At 36.3% G+C, this 21,810-nt stretch overlaps 1 protein-coding gene across 6 annotated transcripts in view; it reads left to right on the forward strand.

Moving 5' to 3' along the window:
* The window catches only part of EMSY (EMSY transcriptional repressor, BRCA2 interacting), a 91,770-nt gene that overhangs the window by 16,994 nt on the left and 52,966 nt on the right, over positions 1-21,810 (forward strand). For 5 of the 6 annotated variants that reach the window (XM_033120356.1, XM_033120358.1, XM_033120360.1 and 2 more), the window contains 4 exons: positions 291-443; positions 2,352-2,611; positions 10,748-11,024; positions 20,730-20,984. In XM_033120356.1, coding sequence (XP_032976247.1) covers positions 291-443; positions 2,352-2,611; positions 10,748-11,024; positions 20,730-20,984 — 945 coding nt within the window. The remainder of the gene's footprint in view (positions 1-290; positions 444-2,351; positions 2,612-10,747; positions 11,025-20,729; positions 20,985-21,810) is intronic. The other variant, XM_033120359.1, reaches the window with a different exon arrangement.

Raw genomic sequence — 21,810 nt, forward strand, 5'->3', positions numbered from 1 at the left:
ATTTTCATTTTTCTCAGTCCAGTTTTAGACTTGATTTCTTTGTAACTGCTCTCTTCTCCATTGGCACGGTCACCTGCAGACAGCTGTTTACTTGGGGAAAACCCAGTTAAGGGATGACTTTCAGAAAAGGTTATGATAGCTTTTAACGTGTGGACCTAATACCTAGTACGGGCCTCTAACTTCTGATCACATGAAAATGTTAAAATTGGCCTACAGTAAAAAATAATTTTTCTGTATGTGTGGACAGTTTTGGTGAAAGTTAACAGCAAACTTTTTTATCGTTCCTTCAGTAGTGGTTTGCTATTCGTACACAAGTACCACGTCAACCCCAACCTCTACCCCTGTTCCAAGTGGCAGCATAGCAACGGTTAAGTCTCCAAGACCTGCCAGTCCTGCCTCCAATGTAGTTGTCTTGCCAAGTGGAAGTACTGTTTATGTCAAAAGTAAGTGATCTTCTCAGTGTCATTAGGGCCATCTTGGCAAAATGCTGCAGCGTAGGCTCTGATTAGGGCTGCCTTCCTGGGTTAAATCATTCGTTCACTGGCCATTAGCAGTGGGTCATTTTTGAAGTTTCTAAAGAATTCCTTTCTTTACATGTGACTAGATATATATTGCTTTTTAATTAGTTCTGGGGGTTGAGAAATTTTTCTTTTGTTCTCTGTGGGGAGTCTACCTTGAACAGTGCTATCCTTCACGTATTTACTTGTTTTGATTGTCATGGAAGAGAAATGTGAGCAAACACTAAAGGAATATACTCATGATTCATTTGGGGTTTGCTCCTATAATTGTGATCTTTGTAGTGTTTTTTAAAAATTACTTATGTAACATCTGTTAGATTCAGTGAAGCGTTCCAGAGAGTCCCTGTTTTATATTTCTAGTTGACTGTAATTTTTAGAAGTTTATTTGCGGTTTTTAACCCCTTGATTCTACTCTGTGAAACAGTTTGATAGCAAGTTCATTTTTTATTTTTCATGTCTATTATGTTAGTATTTTCTGATTTTGATATCAACTGGAGATCATTAATATTTGATTTTCATTTTTTTTCTCAATATAGTTATAAACTTGATTTCTTTGTAACTTTTAGAGGTGGAGTTTGCTGTTTTAGACAGGAATGATTTTAGATCATTGTCAACCTTGTTTAAATTAGAGTCTAAAAATTGAACATGTAAGGAGTTATATATATATATTTTTTACCAGTTCCATGAGTCATACTGTATACTTTTTTTTTAATGTCTGCTCTGTAGAGATTTTCTATGTATGTTGCGAGGTTTTTGTTTCTCACTCGATTTTTTAAAAAGTCTACAGAAACAGTTGAGGCTTTAGTGCATAAAGAAAAAAGCTAAGAATTTGGGACTGTTAATTAAGTTTATGTCTGATTTCTGTGGATTTAGCCAAAGTGGTCTTTTAAAATAACTGTAGAGACCTATTTTTAAATCATTTTTTAAAACCTTGAAAGTGAATCCCAAACATGAAGAAACCATTTCACATAACATGTAGTTTGAACTAACAGGAAGTTTATTGCTTTATTCTCAGAAGTCACTCACACAGGCAACATTAGTTTGGGATATTATTCATTCAGCTAGCTTTACATGTGCAAGGACTATACCAGGGAAGCAACCAATAAGAGTGAGTCATTGCCGTCTCGGAACCCCTTAATAATGAGGGATGTAAAGACTGACAGCCACATGGCCCTGGGGTAAGCGATACAGAAGAGAACGTACATAGTGCTTGTAAGCTTAGAGGAGATGCGAATTCACTGAGGAGATGGCTTGCAGGATGATGATTGCAGGATCACTGATGGTAGCTGGTATTCATTCCCCAAAAAACAATAGTATGTAGACTTCATGTGCGTAGACTGTGATAAGGTGGCTTGGGGCCTGGTTAGCAGTTCAGTGTGCCTGGGTGGAACAGGGTATTGCGTTTTTGGAAAGATATGGGACTTCGAATGATATAGTAATGATTTTGTGCCTCATCTTATAGGGAGATAAAAATTGCTTACTAAAGAATGTGAAGCAAGGCATTGGCATGATTAGATGTGAGATTTTATAATTGGTAGTAGTATGGAGAGGAAAAGAAGTGGAGAGATTAAAAGCATGGACACCTTTTAGGAGCTTGCTCCTAAAATACAGGCCGGAGATAAGAAGGCCTGACGTGGCCATAGAGGGAAAGGAGGGAAGGCAGTTGTTAAGAGACAACTTCTCTGAGGGAGGGTTGATAGGACTTACTGTCTGATTGGGCCTAAGGCAAAGGGAGAGCTGAAGGATGACTTGATGACACAAAGATTTTAAAATAAAGTAGAAAATACAGTGTTAGCTTGGTATAAATATAGCAATATTGTCACTGCCTTTCAGGTGTTAGCTGTTCAGATGAAGATGAAAAACCCAGGAAACGAAGGCGAACGAACTCGTCTAGCTCCTCCCCTGTTGTCCTAAAGGAGGTTCCAAAGGCCGTGGTTCCGGTCTCCAAGACCATCACCGTGCCTGTGAGTGGCAGTCCCAAGATGAGCAATATCATGCAGAGCATTGCCAACTCCTTACCACCCCACATGTCTCCTGTGAAAATAACCTTCACCAAACCTTCAACGCAGACGACAAACACGACAACGCAGAAGGTATGTGCTGGAGGGAGTCCCTGCCTGCCAGTGGCTGCTTCCATCTCTTTCAGTCAGTATGGTGCAGATTTCACACATGCATTGAGCGCGTACTATGTGCCTGGCATTTTGCTGGGAACGTTCACATCTCTTACTTTAAGTGTGCACATAAAGCTTTGGAAGAGGTATTAGTATTTCACTTTTTGTACATTAGGCTCATAGATGCCAAATGACTTGACTTGCCTAATACGCCATAGCTGGCAGATCCCTTATTCTAAGACCTTCATTCTATTTTATTGTGATGCCATTTGGACAAAAATTAGAATGTAAAAGATTTTTTTAACCTGTAATAGGAAATAAGGTAACTTTACCTTTAGGAACTCCGTTTTTACTTGGCCAGAGGAACAAAGTTGTTAGAGTTAGGTGTTTCATAGAAGAAGAAAGGATATGATTAAGTGAATAATTGTTGTCTTCTTTTTTTATTCTTTGTATGTTGTCATCGCTTTATTTCTAAACTGTTCTCTCAGTATGTTCGAATCATCAGCATGCTGTCAATTTCATGTTATTAGAACCCTCTGACTTCCCACGCTAATCTGTCTGGTTGCCGGTGGCACCCTAGACTTGTTGCATTTCTGGGGTCTCCCTTCTGATCTTTCACATTCTGATTGTCCTCTTTCTTGGTTTGTTTACTCATTTCCTGGAGCATATCCTCTAGTAGGTTCTTGTTGTGTAGGTAGACGGAAAGTACATTTTTGAGACCTTGCATGGTGGATTGAAGATTTCCTTATTCTACCCTACCACTTTCTTGATGGTTTAGCTAGTGGAAGTATCCTAGGATGGAGGTCATTTTCCTTGAGAATTTTGAAGATATTACTCTATTGGCTATGGCTTTCAGTGTTGCTTTTGAGAAGTCCAATACCATTCTAATTTCAGATCCTTTTTCTTTCTGGAAACTCAGTAACTTTCAGAGTTCTGAAATTTCTAGGTAATATTCCTTGGTGTGGGTCCTTATTATCTATTGGATTGTGTACTCAGTGGCCTCTTTCATTCTAGACACCATGTCCTTCAATTCTGGGAAATTTCTTAAATTATTTCTTTGATTTTTCTCTGTTCTATCTTTTTGAATCACTTAGTATTCAGGATGTGGAACTGCCTATATTGATCCTTTAATTTTTTTTTTTTAGTGCTTTCTCACTCCCATTTTCCGTTTGTTTGCTTTTTCTTTCTATTGTAGTATAGAGGTTAAAAGCCTGGGTTTTGGAATTAGACTTCCTGAATTCGAATCCCAGATTTTTGCCACTTGCTAGCTATGTGACTGTGGGAAAACTAAGCTCTAGATCTAAGTTCTCTCATTTATAGAATAGGAAAAATATATCTATTTTTTATGGTTTTGGGGTGTAAATAAATGAGATAATAAATGTAAAACTGTTAGAATAGAGCTAGCACATAGTTAAATGCTTTATAAATATTATTGTATATTTATCCTTCAACTTTATCCTTCACTACTTATATGAAAATTTTTTCATTTTTTCTCTATACTTTAAATTTCTAGTAATTCATTTTTGTTCTCTGGAAGTTCCTTTTTAAAAAGAATAGCATTCTGTTCTTTCATAATATTTTCTCTTATCTGATGATAATTCAGGATAATTTGTTTTTATTTTCTTCTTTCATGTTTTTTGTTTTACCTGTAAGTTCCTTTTATCTGTTTGTTTTGATCTCTCTCTCATTTCAGAGTTTCATTAAATGCTGGCTGTCTGTTTATATATGAAAGTGAGCACTAAAAAGCTGACAGGAAACTCTATGGTGTGGGTCCTTATTATCTATTGGATTGTCCAGCATGGGTGCGACATGTTGGCTGGTGACTTTCATTGTAGGTTGACCTAGCTGGGCTGTTTTTTTGAGAAGCACCCAATGACCCTTTCCCTCCACCAAGCTGTCACTCTCATTAGGGCTTTTTCATGGACTGGTCAGATTCCTCAGAGAAGAATCTTCCAATCTCCTACCTAGAGTAGTAATGTGAGTATTTTGAGAGTAAATGGAGGGAGAGGGCTGGATAATCTCACCAGTCAGTATCTAGACTTGACTTTACCTCTCTGTTTTCAGCACATCACCCAGCCCACTCACCCTGGTGTCATCAAATTCCCTCGGATTTATGTGTAGTCTTTAGGATGAGGGAGGATAACTGGGGATTGAAATGCTGCTTAAACAGCATTTCCACTAATTTTCTTCTCTCTAGTGCCACTTTTACCCCCACTTCAAAATTATTTAATTCTCTGGATTCCTGTGTCTTTCTGGGGTTCTCTGATGCAAGTTGTCCTGTTTTTGTTCTTGTTGCTGTCTTAGGTTTCCACTTTCTTGGGTATGTTTGACTGGTTACTACTTGTCTGTTTTCCAGTTTCCAAAACTTTATAGCTGTTATTTCCTTTCCATTTTGACCATACAAGTTTATGCGCCTCTTCCCTTTAAGAAAAATCCCTTCATACTGTTTTAGAGGGGTTTGGGGGGAGGTGTAGAGGTAAATTCTTGTGTTAAATGTGTGGCCATCCCCACCTCTGAATCTTTAGATCCATGATAACTTTCATTTAATGAACCTCCTTGAGGTTTTTTGAAAAATATTTCATGGATGGTTTTTTGAAAAATATTTCCTGGATATTTGAAAAATATTTAAAAAATTATTTTCTTATTAATAAACTACAAGTGATAATGAGCTGATCTGTGGAATATAATTTTATTTTCAATCTTAGGATGAGGCATTATGGTGTAGTGTTAAAATCAAGCAAGAATTTCTGTAGTTAAAGAGGACTGGGTTGGGAACGCAACTCTTCCAGGCTGAGACACATTAATCTTTCTAAATCTGTTTACCCATCTATGAGTTGAGAATAATGCCAATCTTACAAGGTTATTGTGAGGATTAAATGAAATTGGGTATTTTAAAGTGTAACATAACATATGTATTAAAAAAGTGTTAGCTCCCATTCCTTGCAGGTATTTTATGAAAAGCAGTGTTTTATTTATTTGCACTATTGCAAATGAGCTGTTCCAAATAAGCGAATTAATCAATTAACTGAAACTTACCCCTTAAGATACAGAAATTGACTAGTTTTGATGACTTCTTAAATATTACACTGAACATAAGTTTTGCATTTGTGTTTGATGACTCCAAGGTAATCTTTGTGAATATCACTTTTCATATAATATTATAATATAGTTATTGCTTTCTGGGTTATCCCTATATTAGGTGGCATCAATCTGCTGTACTCTGTGAGTTTTTAAGTCAACATATTGTAACTTTTTTTACTGCCTTCTTTGCTGGATCTTATTTTATCAGTAATTCTTCACTCTTCCCCGCCTCATCTACTCTTTTAATTTGGTGTTTGAGAAACAGTGTAGCAAAGTTACAATTAAAAGAGCATCCATCTCCCATCCATGTCTTTCTATTCCTTCACTCTTATTTTTGTTATACTTACAACTAGGTGACATTATGTTACATATTTGTCTATGTCTTATTTCTCCCATAGAGTAAAAGTTGTTGAGGATAGAGACTGTACCTTATTCATCACTGTATTCCCTGGTGTTTTAGAGCAATGTCCGGCATGTAGTAGGTACTAATTAGTATTTGTTGAATGAGTGAATGAATGAATAGATCTGGTTCTAATACTGGCTCTTGTACCATCTTTCTTGAGCCTCAATTTCCTTATAAAACAAAGTTAATAATAGTACTTATTTCCTAGAGTTAACAGGATAATTAAATGAGATGATTCATGGAAGGTGCTTGATTTAGTGCATATGATGAGTTCACAGTAAATGTCACCTAACATTATTAACTTTCCAATCTTCTTTGGTAGACCTTTATAAAAATACTTGGATTAGATGGGGGTTCACCTAATAAATGAAACTGGTGAACTTTTTAAAAAAAAATTACAGACTTTACCACATCTTTATTTTTGTTTTTTTTTCCCTTCTGAATTGTCAATCAAGAATGAATAGTTGAGGTTGTCACGCTTGTGATGCTTATTAAGAGGGCATATCTCCAAAGTCATGTATGAGCCATACCATAAGATTTCAGGCTCAGAACCTTAGATTTGTGCTACTGTGTTTAAGAAATAAGCATTTAAAATAACTTCTATTAAAAATAAGACTCATTCATTCCACAAATATTTATTGAGTATCTGCTTATGTTCCAGATGCAAAACTGTACTCTTTTAATTCATGTGTACGCAGTGCTGTTAGTTTTGTTATTTCTTGGACAAGCTGAGTGTGGATATGACTAATAGATACTCTTTGGGATTTTTATTTGATTTTTGTTTTTCTTTTGCTGGTTTGCTGGGTAGTTGGATTATTTTGAAATCACTGTAAGGCTGTTGACATTATTGCATTCACCTTGTATTTCTCACAAATCCTTTGTAAGTCAACTTAGGAATTATTTTAGGTAAACTGACTTTTACATTAAATATAATTATTTATGAATTTGTGGACTTGATTCAAATTTAAATAGGTCCTGTATTTTCAGAGTAGACACATTTACACCCATGTTAATGTGGTGCCTTCATTTTAAGTGTAACATCGGTTATAGCACTTATATAAACAAAGCTACAGAATATGGCTTTATGCTTTCATGTGCTTGATTGATATTTTTCATTTTATCCTTAGGGTGCAAGTCCCAGCACTCTTAAGGCGTTTTTGTGAGTGCTAGAAGGTCAGTAATTTGAATTATGGCCTGAATAAACACTGTTTGGTTCACTGGGTTTCAAAATCCCTTTATTTCCCCTGCTGTAATAAGTAACTTTAAAAAGCAAGTAAATTTTCTCAAGGTGGATCTCTAAATTTGGATAACCTCTTTTCAGATCAGCAGTTAACTTGCAGACTGACATCTCAAAATATGTTTTATAATTTGTATCTATAACCTAAAACATCCTCTTAAAGACACTCGATTTTGTCGTCTTAATGTTATAAACCTACTAATTTCTAGTTCTGAAATTGCAAATATTTGATACAAGTGTGCAGGCTTCCCTTTTCCTTGCCCATGACAGACATTGCTAATTAATTCGCGTACTTCCTTGCCAAGCCTTGGCGAAGCCTCATCTGTGCCTTAGCGTCCTCAGAAACGCTGTGCTCCAGGAAGCTGCTACCAGTATCTTGGACTTGGCAACTGTGCAGCCTAATTGCCATCACTACTCCAGTTTGTTTGGCTATGGTAGTAGCTATGAGTTCTTTGGGTTCTCAGGGGTATCAGAATTTTGGGAAAAGGTATCTAAAATTTTTTAATGAAACAAAAATGGAGTACATTAAACTGTATACTTCCAGATCGATTTCATCTATAACATCTTTACTGCTATCCTTTTAACATTTATTAAGTAGTAATAATAAACTATTAACACTAATAAGTACCATTTGTTGACTGCCAAATATTGACCACCTGCTATGTGCCTAGCACTATGTTAGATGCTTCACATCATTATCTCGTTTAATCCTTATAATGATCTGCAAGATAGATATTATTATCTCTATTTTATAGATGGAAGCTGGAGCCTAGAGATTTGAACATGTTCAGGGATCTGCCATTTGTCAGTAGCAGAGGCAGGATTAAGCTTAGGTTCTTCAGACTCTTAAGCTTCTGGTCTTTTTACCATATTAGTCTACTTCTTTTCAGTTTATGTGATGGCTGATGGGTGTTTTGTAATAAATGCTATACAGGTATTTGCTGATAAATTTATGTAGAAGTATGCTCGTCAACTCTATATAGGTGCTTGCTGGTCAAGACTTGTATATCTCTCTTGACTCCTCAAATAATTAACACACTCCTTAAAGTAATGGGCGTGTACTTATGTCTTTAAGTATCTATAACACTAAAAATGTATTAATAATGATATAGCCAAAGCTTCTTTGAGATGTAAGTACTGAGTAAAGACATACTCAGTAAATTTTGACTGACTGATTTAACTTCAGGCCTTCTTTAGGACTGATATAAAAATGAAAAAGAATTTTTCCCTTAAATTCTTTAGATTTTTCACAGTTTTCTGTCCTTGGTACAAGTAATTTTGGTGAAAGAGGAAAAAGACACTCTGCTCTGTTTTGGGGTATCATTATACCACATTATACTCACCCAAAATAAAACTGATATTACAGATTTGTAAATGATTTTTGTGTTTTCAACTGTAAAATAGGGATAATAATAGTATCTGTGTCATGGGATTGTTGGGAGATGTAAATAAACCCATGCATATTAGCTCTAGGAGCTAATCTTGGTTCTTTTCCTTAAGGCAGCCATTTCCATACATCAAGTCCTATTGGCTCTACCTCCCAAATCATCTGAATCTGATCACTTCTCCTTTTCTATCATTGCCTGGTCTACTGCAATAAAAGCTTCTGCTCTTGCCTTTTACTACATAACAGCTTGAATGATCTTATAAAATAAAAACCAAATTTTGTTGTTTCTCTACTTAAAGTCATCCCATGGCTTCCCATTATACTTAGTATAAAATCTAAATTCTTTACTCTGGCTTACAACAAATTTGGTCTGGCCTCTGCTTACTTTCCCAACCCCTCCTTGCCCTATATGCTTTTGCTACACTGGCTTGCTTTCTGCTTTTAAGTACATCAAAGTAATTCCCACCTTAGGACCTTTGATCTATCCGGTTCTCTTGGTTTGAACTGCTTTGTCCCAATGTCATTTACTGTTTTCTAGCCATACTGGCTAAACTTGAAGTCTCTTTCCTGCCTTTTATTCCTATGTTCTCTGTATCAATCTATCAGCAACTCCTGTTGGTTTTATCTTTAAATAAATTTAGAATCTTGTTAACTTTTTCAGCACTTCTACCACGAACACTTTGGTTACCATCATCTCTGCTTTATTGCAAGAGCCTCTTAATTTGTCTCCCTGTTCTACTGTCTCTGCCCTACTGTACTTTTCACCTAGCAGATAATTTTTTTTAACTTTATTTTTTGAACTGTTTTAGATTTAGAGAAAACTTGAGAAGATAGTACAGAAAGTTCTTATATACCTTGCATTAAGTTTCCATTCTTAACATTTTACATTAGTATGGGACATTTGTAAAAATTAATGAACCAATATTGATGCATTTATATTAACTAAAGTCCATGGTTTATTCAGATTTCTTTAATTTTTAATCTATTATCATTTTTCTGTTCTAGGATACCACATTACATTTACTTGTCATGTTTTCTTAGGCTCCTCTTGGCTGTGAAAGTTTCTCAGACTTTCCTTGTGTTTGATGACCTTTACAGTTTTGAGGAGTACTGGTCAAATATTTCGTAGGATGTCCCACAACTGGAATTTGTCTAGTATTTTTCTCACGATTAGGCTAGGGTTATGGATTGTCAGAAGGAAGACCACAGAGGTAAAGTGCCTTTTTTATCATATCACATCAAGGGTAAGATCAACCTGATCTTACATCAGCTAGTCCTGCATTACTGCTCTGAATCTGCCCCTACTACTCTCTATCTTATAAATTCAATTTGTACGTTAGGTCCTTGATGTTTCTTGAACATACCAAGCTTGCTTTTGCCTCAGGGCCCTTGTATTTACTGCTCCCTGTGTCACTGAATGTTCTTCTAGGTAGCAACGTGGTTCACAGCCCTTGGTTACTTCTAGTTTCTGTTCAAATGTCACCTTCTCAGAGAAGTCTTCATTGAATACTTTATAAAAAAATCCCATTATCCTTTATTTCCCACCTTTTTTATTGTCTCTTCCAACATGAGCTATGTTTACTTTTTCTTTGTTAATTGTTTCTCTCCCCCTACTAGAATGCAGTTCCGTGAAAGTACAAACTTTGTTTTGTTCATTCCACTGTCCCCAGCATCTAGAACCATGCCTGGCACATAGTAGATGCTCAACAAATATTTATACATGAATGACTATCTAAATTACTTTGTAGAAAGATTGTTCCGCTTTATATTCCCTAAGCAGTGTATTGAAATGCTTACTTCACTTCACTTTGCATAGCATTGAATGTTGTCTTTTAAAATATTTGGTTCGTAAAATTTTTTCTTTTAATATTTTTAGGTGTAAATTTCTTTTTGTTGATTTGTTTCTTCATCTTTCGTAAGCTATTTTTGAACTGTATGTAACTAATTGCAAGTCTAGGTACATTAGTAGTATAATAGATATATGAAAATAACTTATTTTTCCTTTCTTAGGTTATTATAGTGACCACATCACCAAGTTCAACCTTCGTGCCCAACATTCTCTCCAAATCCCATAACTATGCAGCCGTCACTAAGCTTGTACCAACATCAGTCATCGCTTCCACAACCCAGAAATCCCCGGTGGTGATCACTGCTTCACAGTCCGCTCTGGTCAGCAGTAGCAGCAGTGGCAGCAGCAGTTCTACGCCATCGCCTGTCCCTAGTACAGTTGCAGTAACAGCTGTGGTATCTTCCACACCGTCTGTGGTCATGTCAACAGTAGCACAAGGTGAGTGGTGATGAGCCGTGTAATTCTGTCCCTGTGGTATACAGGAATTTTGAAGAAAACGGGGCGGGGGTTTGTTTTTCTGCTTTGGGTAAGAAGGTCCCTCCTGTTTCATCAGAGATTACCACTCTCCCTCCCCTAGTTTCAGAATGTCAAGCAGTGGCTCACTCAGGATTCTGATACTAATATGCTTACTACAAGATTATTTTTTTCAAATCCATAGATTAATTTTTTCAAAGGCATAGTAACTCTCTTTTTTTCAAAAGGCAGTTAACATTCACAGAATGTAGGTTAAATCTTGTTACAGCACATTTCAAAGGCGTATACAAATAGCTTTGTTATAGTGGAATTTTTTTTCATGAGAAACTCGAAATTATTTTACTGTAGGTTCTTCAGAAGAGATATCATGTACACAACCTCTTCAGAGTAAGTTACCCAGTGATAAGTAGAGGGAAAAGGGTGTTTTCAAAGACATGCCATTTGCCCTTTCTTCTGTCTCATAAATTTTTCTGTATCAGTGGATGGTAGAAGGTATTGAGAGGAACTGAGGTTAAATTGAAGGACAATTTCTCCTTTACAGCAGAGGAAAGGACATGTGGAAACGTCATTTCCCTGTTAGCTTAAATCAGTTTAGCTCTCTTCTCTACTCTGTGTTCTTCAGGTCAGAAATTTTCTTTTTGCAGTGTTGGTAAGTCTTAAGATGGGGATCAGAGGGAAGTATTTATTACACAGATTTCATACTCATGTTTGTAGTCTATCAAAGGGAGCTTAGAAGCAATATAGAACAGTACTTCATATTAGTTTTCATCGAATTCTACTTGAACAATGTATAGCTTAAGATAGACTGGAACTTGGGAATATCCTAGTTTATGAGCTGATAGTGAGTGCAAGCACTCGACTAGGGAAACAGTGTTTTTCATAATTGCTTCAGTCATGTTTAGTGTATACTCTACAACTGTTAGCAAGGAAGAGGTTACATAGATGCGATGTGGTCACTATTCCTTCTCCACAGCTGGAATGGGGGATTGTGAGCATCTGTCATTATTTTCTGGCTCTAATACCCATTTAATATCTCAATCAGTAACAGGTAATAGCAGGCTTGACATTTTCTGTAATTTGGTACCGTAAGGAATTTTTTAAACCTTTCCAATTTTTCTATTTGCTCAGCAATAAACTGTAATATAGTATTATTAAAATTAGAAATAATTTGTATATATAGGAAGTCTGTTTAAAATGCTGGATGCAAACACAATCTAGATTGACCATTTCAAAATTTGAAGGTGAGAACAAAAGGATATCTGTCTCCTCATCTGACTGATCTCTACATCAAAATTATCATCTATTGACAGTTGTTTTTCTCTTCCAGTACTCATCCACAGCTTGCTCAAGTTTTTACTCAATTAGAAAGATTACTGTTCTCCTGAGGAAGATGTTATTATTTGAAATAAGAGGAGTATTCCTCTTGGTTACTGTTGAAATATCTTTAGGTAAAATGAATAGTCCATGCTTCTGTGAATAGTCTATGCTTCTGTTTTTCATTCTTACTTGATTTTCTCCAGGTACCCTCTGAATCTCTTGGGAATTTATGACTTAGCTATTTTCTCCTTTGCTTGTTAGTATCCTGTATCTCTTTGAGCCATAAATAGTTAGAGGGGAGCTGGACAAGACATCCCAGAGATTTCTCGTAAATTCACTGAAATTCGACAGAGCATGAGAGATGTACAAGTATCTATAGATACTCAAGGAAACTATATGATTATTGTGAGTTTCTGTTTGGGATATTTAATTTAGATATTACTGCTAAGAAATTAAGATATCTTTTTAAAAAAGGTAAATGTTAGTGGAATATGGTGGTAATATACAGACCGCAGAGCTACTATAGCAGCTCCTATGTGGGTACCTGGAGACAAGTATATTCAGTGTTTGCTTCTGTTGGGGATTAAAGACAGGCTGTTTTAGAGCTGATGTATCTATCTCTGGTTATTCTTGTAGGGGCAGCTGGTGGTAGAGGGGGAAGAGTCTTAGTACCATGTTTCCCCGAAAATAAGACCTAGCCAGACAATCAGCTCTAATGCGTCTTTTGAAGCAAAAATTAATATAAGACCCGGTCGCCTTTGAATCTTTGAAGCCAGGCATTGACTTCTCTCTAGCTATGAAAGTCCTAGATAGCATCTTCCTCCAATATAAGGCTGCTTTGTCTACACTGAAACTCTGTTTAGTGTAGCCACCTTCATTAATTATCTTAGCTAGATTTTCTGGATAATTTGCTGCAGCTTCTACATCAGCACTTGCTGCTTTACTTTGCACTTTTATGTTATGGAGACAGCTTCTTTCCTTAAACCTCAAGAACCAACCTCTACTGGCTTCCAGCTTTTCTTCTAGTTTCCTTACGACTCTCACCCTTCATAGAATTGAAGAGAGTTACGGCCTTGCTCTGGATCATGCTTTGTCCTAAGGGAATGTGTGGCTGGTTTGATCTTCTATCCAGACCACTAAAACTTTCTCCATATTAGCAACAAGGCTGTTTTGCTTTCATATAGTTTGCGTGTCACTGGCATAGCACTTTTGATTTCCTTCAAGAACTTTTCCTTTGCATTCACAACTTGGCTGACTGGCACAGGAGGCTTAGCTTTCGGTCTGTCTCAGCTTTGGACACGCCTTCCTCACTAAGCTTCATCATTTCTAACTTTTGATTTAAAGTCAGAGTCATGCTACTCTTCCTTTCTTGAACACTTAGAGGCCATTGTTATTAATTGACCTAATTTCAATATTGTCTCAGAGAATAGGGGGCAGGAGGACAAGGAGAGAGACAGGGAATGGTGGGTCAGTGGAGCAGTCAGAACACACACAGCATTTATGAACTAAGTTCATTGTCTTATATGAGCACGGTTTGTGGCTCCCCAAAACAATTACAATACAGTCAGGCACTAGGTACATAATAACATTTCCGTCAATGGTAGACCACACGTACAATGGTGGTCACATGAGATTATAATGGAACTGAAAATTGCCTATTGCCTAGTGACATTGTTGCCATCTTACAAGGGCATCGTGTACTGCAGTGTAAGGCATTGCTCAGGTGTTTGTGGTGATGCTGGTGTAAACAAACCTATGCCGCCAGTTGTGTAAAAGTCTAGCACACACAAGTATGTACAGTATATAGTCCTGTAGGAATGAAATGACTATGTTACTGGTTTATGTCCAGGCATACTGTAGAGATACTGCGGGTTTGGTTCCAGACCACTGCAATAAAGCAAGTATCGCAATAACGCGAGTCATAATCTTTTTGCTGGTGGAAGGGGTGGGTCTTATCTTCAATTTGCAAAACTCCAACATCTGTGAAGCTCAATAAAGTGGAGCTCAATAAAGTGGAGCACAGCCAAACAAGGCATGCCTATAGTTAATATATTTTTATTGTTATTTTAGCGTGTGCTCTTTCTGCTTATAAAAATGTTTGCTGTAAAAACAGTATGCTGCCTTACACCAACAGTAGCCTAATATATCTTGTGTTTTTGTGTCGTTTGATTGCACCATTTTCTCTTGTGTTTCATATAATCTCATGTTGTTTTGTGCAGTAACATGCCGCATTTGCTTGTAGTCTAGGAGCCATAGGCTATACGATATAGCCTAGGTGTGTAGCAGGGTATATCATCTAGGTTTGTGTAAGTACACTTTATGATGTTTGCACGATGACAAAATCATCTCAGGACACATTTCTCAGAACTTCTTCATATTGGTAGTTGGCAGATGGCTGTAGTAACATCACAGATCACCATCATAAATGTAATAATAATGAAAAGGTTTGAATTGTTGCGAGTATTACCAAAATGTGACATAGAGACACGAAGTGAGGAAATGCTGTTGGGAAAATGGTACCGATAAACTTGTTCAACCCAGGGTTGCCATAAACCGTCAATTGTAAAAAACACAATATCTGCAAAGCTCAGTAAAGCAAAGCACAGTAAAAAAAAGGTATGCCTCTGCTGTGACATCTTCTGCTGACATTTTGTTCTCCCTTCTTGACCTCACTTCAACATAAGTAACGTGTTGCTTCCAATTACATTGCGTTCCATTGATACTGTTCTCTTTGCTGTGGTTATTTTCTTTAGGCTGGCTCTGAATGCAGTTCCTGATACTCATTCCTGTTTCATGAAATCCCGTCCTTTAGAAATCCCCCAGACCTATCAATTCAAATGTCGTCCTCATTTAGCATCCAACTTTTTTACAACCTAGAAGTATTAGTGGAATAAGTAATTTTAGAAAACAATAGAAGACAAAACCCCACCAATAATCTCACCACTCTATGACAATAGCACTTTTCATTTTGTATATTATTGCCTTTTACCCATGTGAATAACATTTTTTATTAATTTGGAATTAAAAAAATCTGTGTTTCATTTGGTGTCATACTTCATGTAACATTGCTTCATTCATATTATTCTATTTTTCTATAATCCGGGTACTGTTACTATTGCATAATTTATTAAATTATTCCCTTAATGTTGGATATTTAGAGTATTTCCAGATTTTGATATTATAGAATTAACTCTAGTGAACATCTTTGTGAATTTTTAATTGAGCCCTCTATTTTCTTAGAATAGGCTCTCAGGATTAGGATTACCAAATTAAAAGATTGGAATTTTTTGGTAGAGTTTGCTAAATGACATTTTTTAGCTCCCTGAACTACATCATGATAGAATATTTTACTAGTATGTGTTCCACTATTAAGTCCTTGTTCTTCCTGTTCACAAGAAAAGGAAGGTGTATAATATCTAGGATTAAAAAGTTTTGAATAGTATACTATTTAACCAGTCAGTTGTTTAATACCTGATTTTTTCCTTCAATTTCTATGAGCACAAGACAAAACACAGGTAATATTCTTATGTTTCTTTTTTCCCCTATATTTACCTGTTGTTTGCTGTTTTTTTTGTTTTTTGTTTTTTTTTTAATTTATTGGGGTGACACTTGTTAGTAAAATTACATAGATTTCAGGTGTACAATTCTGTATCACATCATCTATATGTTTGCTGTTTTTTGAGTTTTATTCTTCCCCTAGGGCTCATGTTAAAACTCTTTTAAGTATTTCATATTTATTCAAAATTACCAGTGTAACCTGAACAATATAATTCCTTCAAATACGTACTATTATGTTTGCTTTACTGGTATTCACAGCAGCATATATTCTTTTGGGCATTCAGATGTTTAATAAATTGTTACAGAACCCCTGGATTGTTAATATCTAAATTGAATTGCAAAATTGGATTAAGTTATTGAATGATCTTGTATAAATCTGCATTAACTGAGTGATTGATTGGCTTTTAACAATAAGGAATCATCTCACAAAACCTAAAGTCCAGAAGCAGAGAGGCTCCAGTTAAGTTACCTAGTTTGTCATTGGAACCATCGAGGAGTTTATTTTTACTTTCTTCTCTGCTTTCTTTGGTGTATCAGCTTTTGTCCCAGATAGCTCCCACTATGGTTGCAAGGTGAGTGCAGCAATTCCATGTATTATGTCCAGCCATGACAATGGGCACAGGGAGAAGTTGTTCCCTGCTTTGGGTTCGTTTTATGAAAGAGAAAATCTTTCCCAAAAGTCCACAGAAGGATATTCCCCTCACGTCTTATTGGCCACAAGTGAGTCATAGACCCTAGCCTAAACTAGTTCCTGGCAAAAGGAATGGGGCCACCATGACTAGCTTAGGTCAATTAGGAATTGCCCTAAAGTACATGCCAGTGCCCAGAAAGGTGGATCCTCTGGGGGAGGGAAAACAGGCTTCAATTAGAAAGGAGGAAGAGCAGAGGGGAAAGAAAATTAGGCAGGCAACCAAGAGTGCATACTGCATTAGATTATTTAATAAATGGTTTTAGAACAATTGACTTTTTATTTGGGCTTATGCTTTACAATGAGATTAAATTGGTTGGTAGAATTGTTCAAATTATCCTTATCTTTTTTTTTGTCTACTTGTTCTATCAATTACTGAGAGAAGAGTGTAAAACCTATGGCTGTAATTGTGACTTTGGGCATCTCTCCCTTTAACTGTCACTTTATGTCTCCAATATTTTGGACTCTGTTATTAGGTGTACGAACATTTAGGATTGTTACATTTTCTTGATGGATTAACCTCCTTTTCATTATAAAATATTGCTCTTCTCTGGTAATCCTCCTTGTTTGTCTACCTTTTCTGATATTAATGTAGCCATTCTAGCTTTCTTATGATTAGTGTTTGCATGATATGTGTCTTTGTGATTAGTGTTTTTCATTACTTTTAACCCATCTGTGCCTTTGTGTTTAAAGTGCATCTCTTGTGAACATTGTATAGTTAGGTCTTGCTTTTTTTTATCCAGTGTGACCACTTCTGCCTCATAATCAAAGGATTTAGTCCATTTACGTTTAGTGTAAATATCAATATAGTTGCGTATAAGTTTACCACATTGATAATTGTCTTTTATTTGTCCTCTCTGTTCTTTGTTTCCTTTTCCCTCTTTTTTCGTCTTTTGAATTTATCGATGTTTTTTTAAAGATTCCATTTTATCTCTTCCATTGGTTTATTGGCTATGCTTTTTTTTTTTTTTTTTTTTTAATACTTGCTCTAGAGTAGGGTTCTCAACTGACATTTTGGACCTGATAATTCTTCGTTACAATGTTAACACAATGTTTAGCAGCATTCTCAGCCTCTACCTGCTAAATACGAGTAGTAGTACATCCCTCAGCCTCTACCTGCTAAATACGAGTAGTAGTACATCCCTTGTTGTGACAATAAAAAAATATCACTAGTGATGGCCAAATATGGGGCAGGGGGTTTGGAAAAAATTACCCTTGGTTAAGAACTCAGCTCTAGAGCTTGCAATATGCATTTTGGATTTATAACAGTTTTTCATCAAGTACTATACTACTTCCCATATTGTGTTACAATCTTAGAATAGTTCACTTCTATTTCCTCTCGCTCATCCTTGTGCTGTAGTTACTCATTTTAATTCTGTGTATGTATAAACCCCACCTTGCATGATTATTATTTTTGCTTTAAGTAGTGAATTTTCTTTTAAAGAAATTACAAAAGGGGGGAAAAATCTTTTATATTTACAAGGTGTATTTTTCCTACTCTAGCCCTGGGGTCAGTGGAAAGTGATAATTATAAGCCAGTCTGGGTGCTAGATGTGTTTATTGCTAGTGTTTGTGTGCATATGCACGTGTCTGTATGTACATTTATACACACACCCACTTATTTACATCTATATTCTGTATGTTGAAAACTATGGGGTCATACTGATGCATCTAATTTCAATTAAAAACACTACTTTTGTTAACTCTAGTTTTTCCTTTCTCTTCTTTGATAGTGAAAAACCTAGCTTCCATTATCTTTTCATATGCTCCCTGATTTCATCAGTCTGCCAGTACGTAAGCACTCTGTCGTGGTCGCTGTTGTCGTTGCCCCACCCCACTTCCTTGCAGATGGCTTCCTCACTCCACCCTGGCTCTGACTGACACCTCACCCCACTTGAGTTCTGACACCTTCCCGATTCACCCTTTTGCATGGATGCCTATTTCACCCTGCTCAGCTCTGACACCTGTGCCTCCCACTCGGAAGTCTTCTTCATCCACTTTGGACTATCATACCTCCATAGCTACCCCTTCCCGTGGACATATTGCTTAAGCTTTGAGACCATTTGCTAGGTGGCTCATAGTCATGGAACCCCTCTTTATCCTACTTGGGCTCCAACAGTACAGGCACGCTGTCCCCTGAGCTTCCCATGTGGACACCTTCCTCATCTCACTTGGACCCTGATTCCCACGGCAGGCCATTCTCTGCAGTGGGCTCTGACACTCCATGCTTGGTCAGTCTTCTCTTTAGCCGCCTAGTTGTCCATTTTGCTTTGTGCTACCTGATGGCTTTAGTGCTGAATTGTTTAGAAGAGGAAGAGGACCTTTTACTTGTTAAAACAAAGAGCATTTATTACAGTTTGTAATGATAGATATGCGTGACCAGTTTATTGTCTTCTCTAACCTTCCTGAAGGTGGGGACTGTTTCATGGATAGAAAATAGTTTCCCAAGGATCTAGCATATAGAATCTGCTCAGTAAGTTTTTATTGAATGAATAAATATTCATAGAGATGAAGTACATTAATCAGATAATACAGCAATTAATGTTTATGTATTGAAGGCATGATTTGAACACAATTTTCTGATTCTAAGTCACCTTACTGTTTTTGCATCAGATACTTTTCCTATACAAAAGTACATATATGGAGAACAGAGTTTAGTTAAGGACTTACTCATGTATACAGTTTACCTCGATTAATACAAAAGTTCATTATGAATGTAACATAAAGGTTAAAGCCTTAAACATAATACCTTTCACTTGTATAATACTTTATGCTCATTGAGTCATGAAATGTTGCCAAAAGGGGCTCCAGAGATAATTCAGAGCAACTAAGCAGTGTAACAGACATGTCACCAAAATACTAATATTCAGGGAAGGATGAGGGTGGCTGATGTAGGAGCATGTGTAAGTAATGTGAGTAAGTCCTTCATTTTGTAGACAAAAATGTGACTACACTTCGTCTACTTTTAAAGTATTTATCTGTGATCTTACGTGATTCACACAGCAACCCTTAGACTTGCCTGGCTAGGAAAACTCAATCAACATAACAGGAAGCTGAGACCCAGAGAGTCAGAGTGACTTCTCAAGGTTTCTTCTCCATCTTTATCATTCTCCGGAAACATTTTACTTAAGAATGTGATATTATTTAAACATTTTTCTGTAATGCAATGTAATTGTCATGATGAGGGTGTGGTGGAAGAAGGTAGGAAATAGCCTATACTTAATAATTAGGCTATTAATTTAATCTCTGTTTCATTGGTGCTCAAAAAGTTGGTATGCTGAGTGAGTGAATTATATTCCAGGTTCTTTCTGTTAGGAATATTAATTTGTTTACAGATAATAGTCCTATTGTGTTGTTGATGAATTATAGGATTATTGATGACAAATCTGAGAGAGGGAAAAATTTCTCGGAACACATAGATCTATAGTGGAAGTTATTGGTATTCCTTACCTATACATGCATTCTTGCTAATATTAGTATTGCATTGAATAGAAATGTCTTAAAACCTTATATCATCAGAATTGTTTTGCTGTGGGTACATTGAGTATGCCCACTTGTAACTTTTCATATGATTATTTACTGACTCAGAGTTTTTAAGAAATGACTTTAATTGATAGATTATTGGAATGAGAAAGCTACTTATGCCATGTTTAAATTGTCTCACTAGAATCTGAAAAGTAATATTTGAAAAAATGTATTACAAATAAGATTCAAAACGTACATTGCTTTGTTCTTGTATTACATTGAGAACCTGTATTTTCTGACAGAAAATCTATTGAGAGACATGTGTTAGGCTATCTTGCCTGATACTTTGTTTCTTTCATTCTAACTCTTTATTAAGGGAAAATCAGTTTTTTTGAGTATGACAGCAATGATGCTTCCCTTGCAGAGTTTGGGAACAAGGTATCAAATATGTAAAATATCACACGTTATATCTGACACTAGGTGCTTAATGAATCATTGCTTTTATTGATTTAACCTAGTCTGTATTACCTACTACAATAACCAAAAGTACTACTACAGTAGTACTGGTTCTACTACAGTAACCAAAAGTAACTTTAATTATGCTTTAATATTAAATTTTCTTTTTCCTTACTCATCTACAGGTGTATCTACATCAGCAATCAAAATAGCATCAACCAGACTTCCTTCCCCCAAAAGCTTAGTGGGTACCCCAACTCAGATTCTTGCACAGTTTCCTAAACAGCATCAACAGTCTCCTAAGCAGCAGTTACATCAAGTGCAGCAACAGACTCAGCAACAGGTGGCCCAGCCTTCTCCAGTATCTCATCAGCAACAGCCTCCGCAGTCTCCTTTGCCACCTGGTATCAAGCCTACTATTCAAATCAAACAGGAGTCAGGTAACTGGGAAATGTTTACTAGATATGGTAATCCTTCTCCAATCACCAGTTCTTTGAAGACTGCTGATATGTGGATTTACTTCCATATACAGTTTCCTCAAGAACCAGATTTTTAAGTTCCAAAATGTATTTTGAGCACCTTCTGTTGAGAATACTTATATAGAGAGAACTGGAGTTTGGGGATAGAAAAGGGATAAAAAGCAGCTTGCATAGCAGGAAGAGATTTTGTTTTTCAATGAATTCTCAGGAGAGATAAAGGCTGAGGAAACAAACCCAGGTTTTAGAATTATACTCTGGGGCCCATTGGGGTTATGGGAAGTGGGCAGTGGAAAAATTAGTCTCGGGAGTCTTGTGTTAGAGGGCCATTCGTATTTATGAATACGGCATAAAATTGTCATGAGCAGAGGTGATAAGATTGTAGGACATTGTGTACAGTGAAGAAGTTTGTGGTTTGTGGACTAACAAATTAGCTGTTTATTGAAAGCATCTCCACTATGGGTACTCAGAGGTAGGAGTCAACTACTGTAAGTTATCAAATCATAAAAGCATTAAATAGAAAGGCAGGAGATACAAGGAAATTAAAAAGCCTCCTAGCATACTTAATGTCTTTAAGAAAAGAAAATGGATTTTGTTTCCTCTCATGAATCTGGACTTTTTTTAGTGGTAGAACGGGAATTTGGGAGGATGCTGACATTTTCAGTTTGTTTTGTTGTTTGATAAGAACATTGAATTTATTTTTCTGAGATATAATTAACATATAACATTGTGTTAGTTTTAGGTGCACAACATAATGATTTGATATATATTTATATTGCAAAATGATTAC

This window comes from Rhinolophus ferrumequinum, chromosome 11 (genome assembly GCF_004115265.2).
Source record: "Rhinolophus ferrumequinum isolate MPI-CBG mRhiFer1 chromosome 11, mRhiFer1_v1.p, whole genome shotgun sequence".
Lineage (NCBI taxonomy): Eukaryota > Metazoa > Chordata > Mammalia > Chiroptera > Rhinolophidae > Rhinolophus > Rhinolophus ferrumequinum.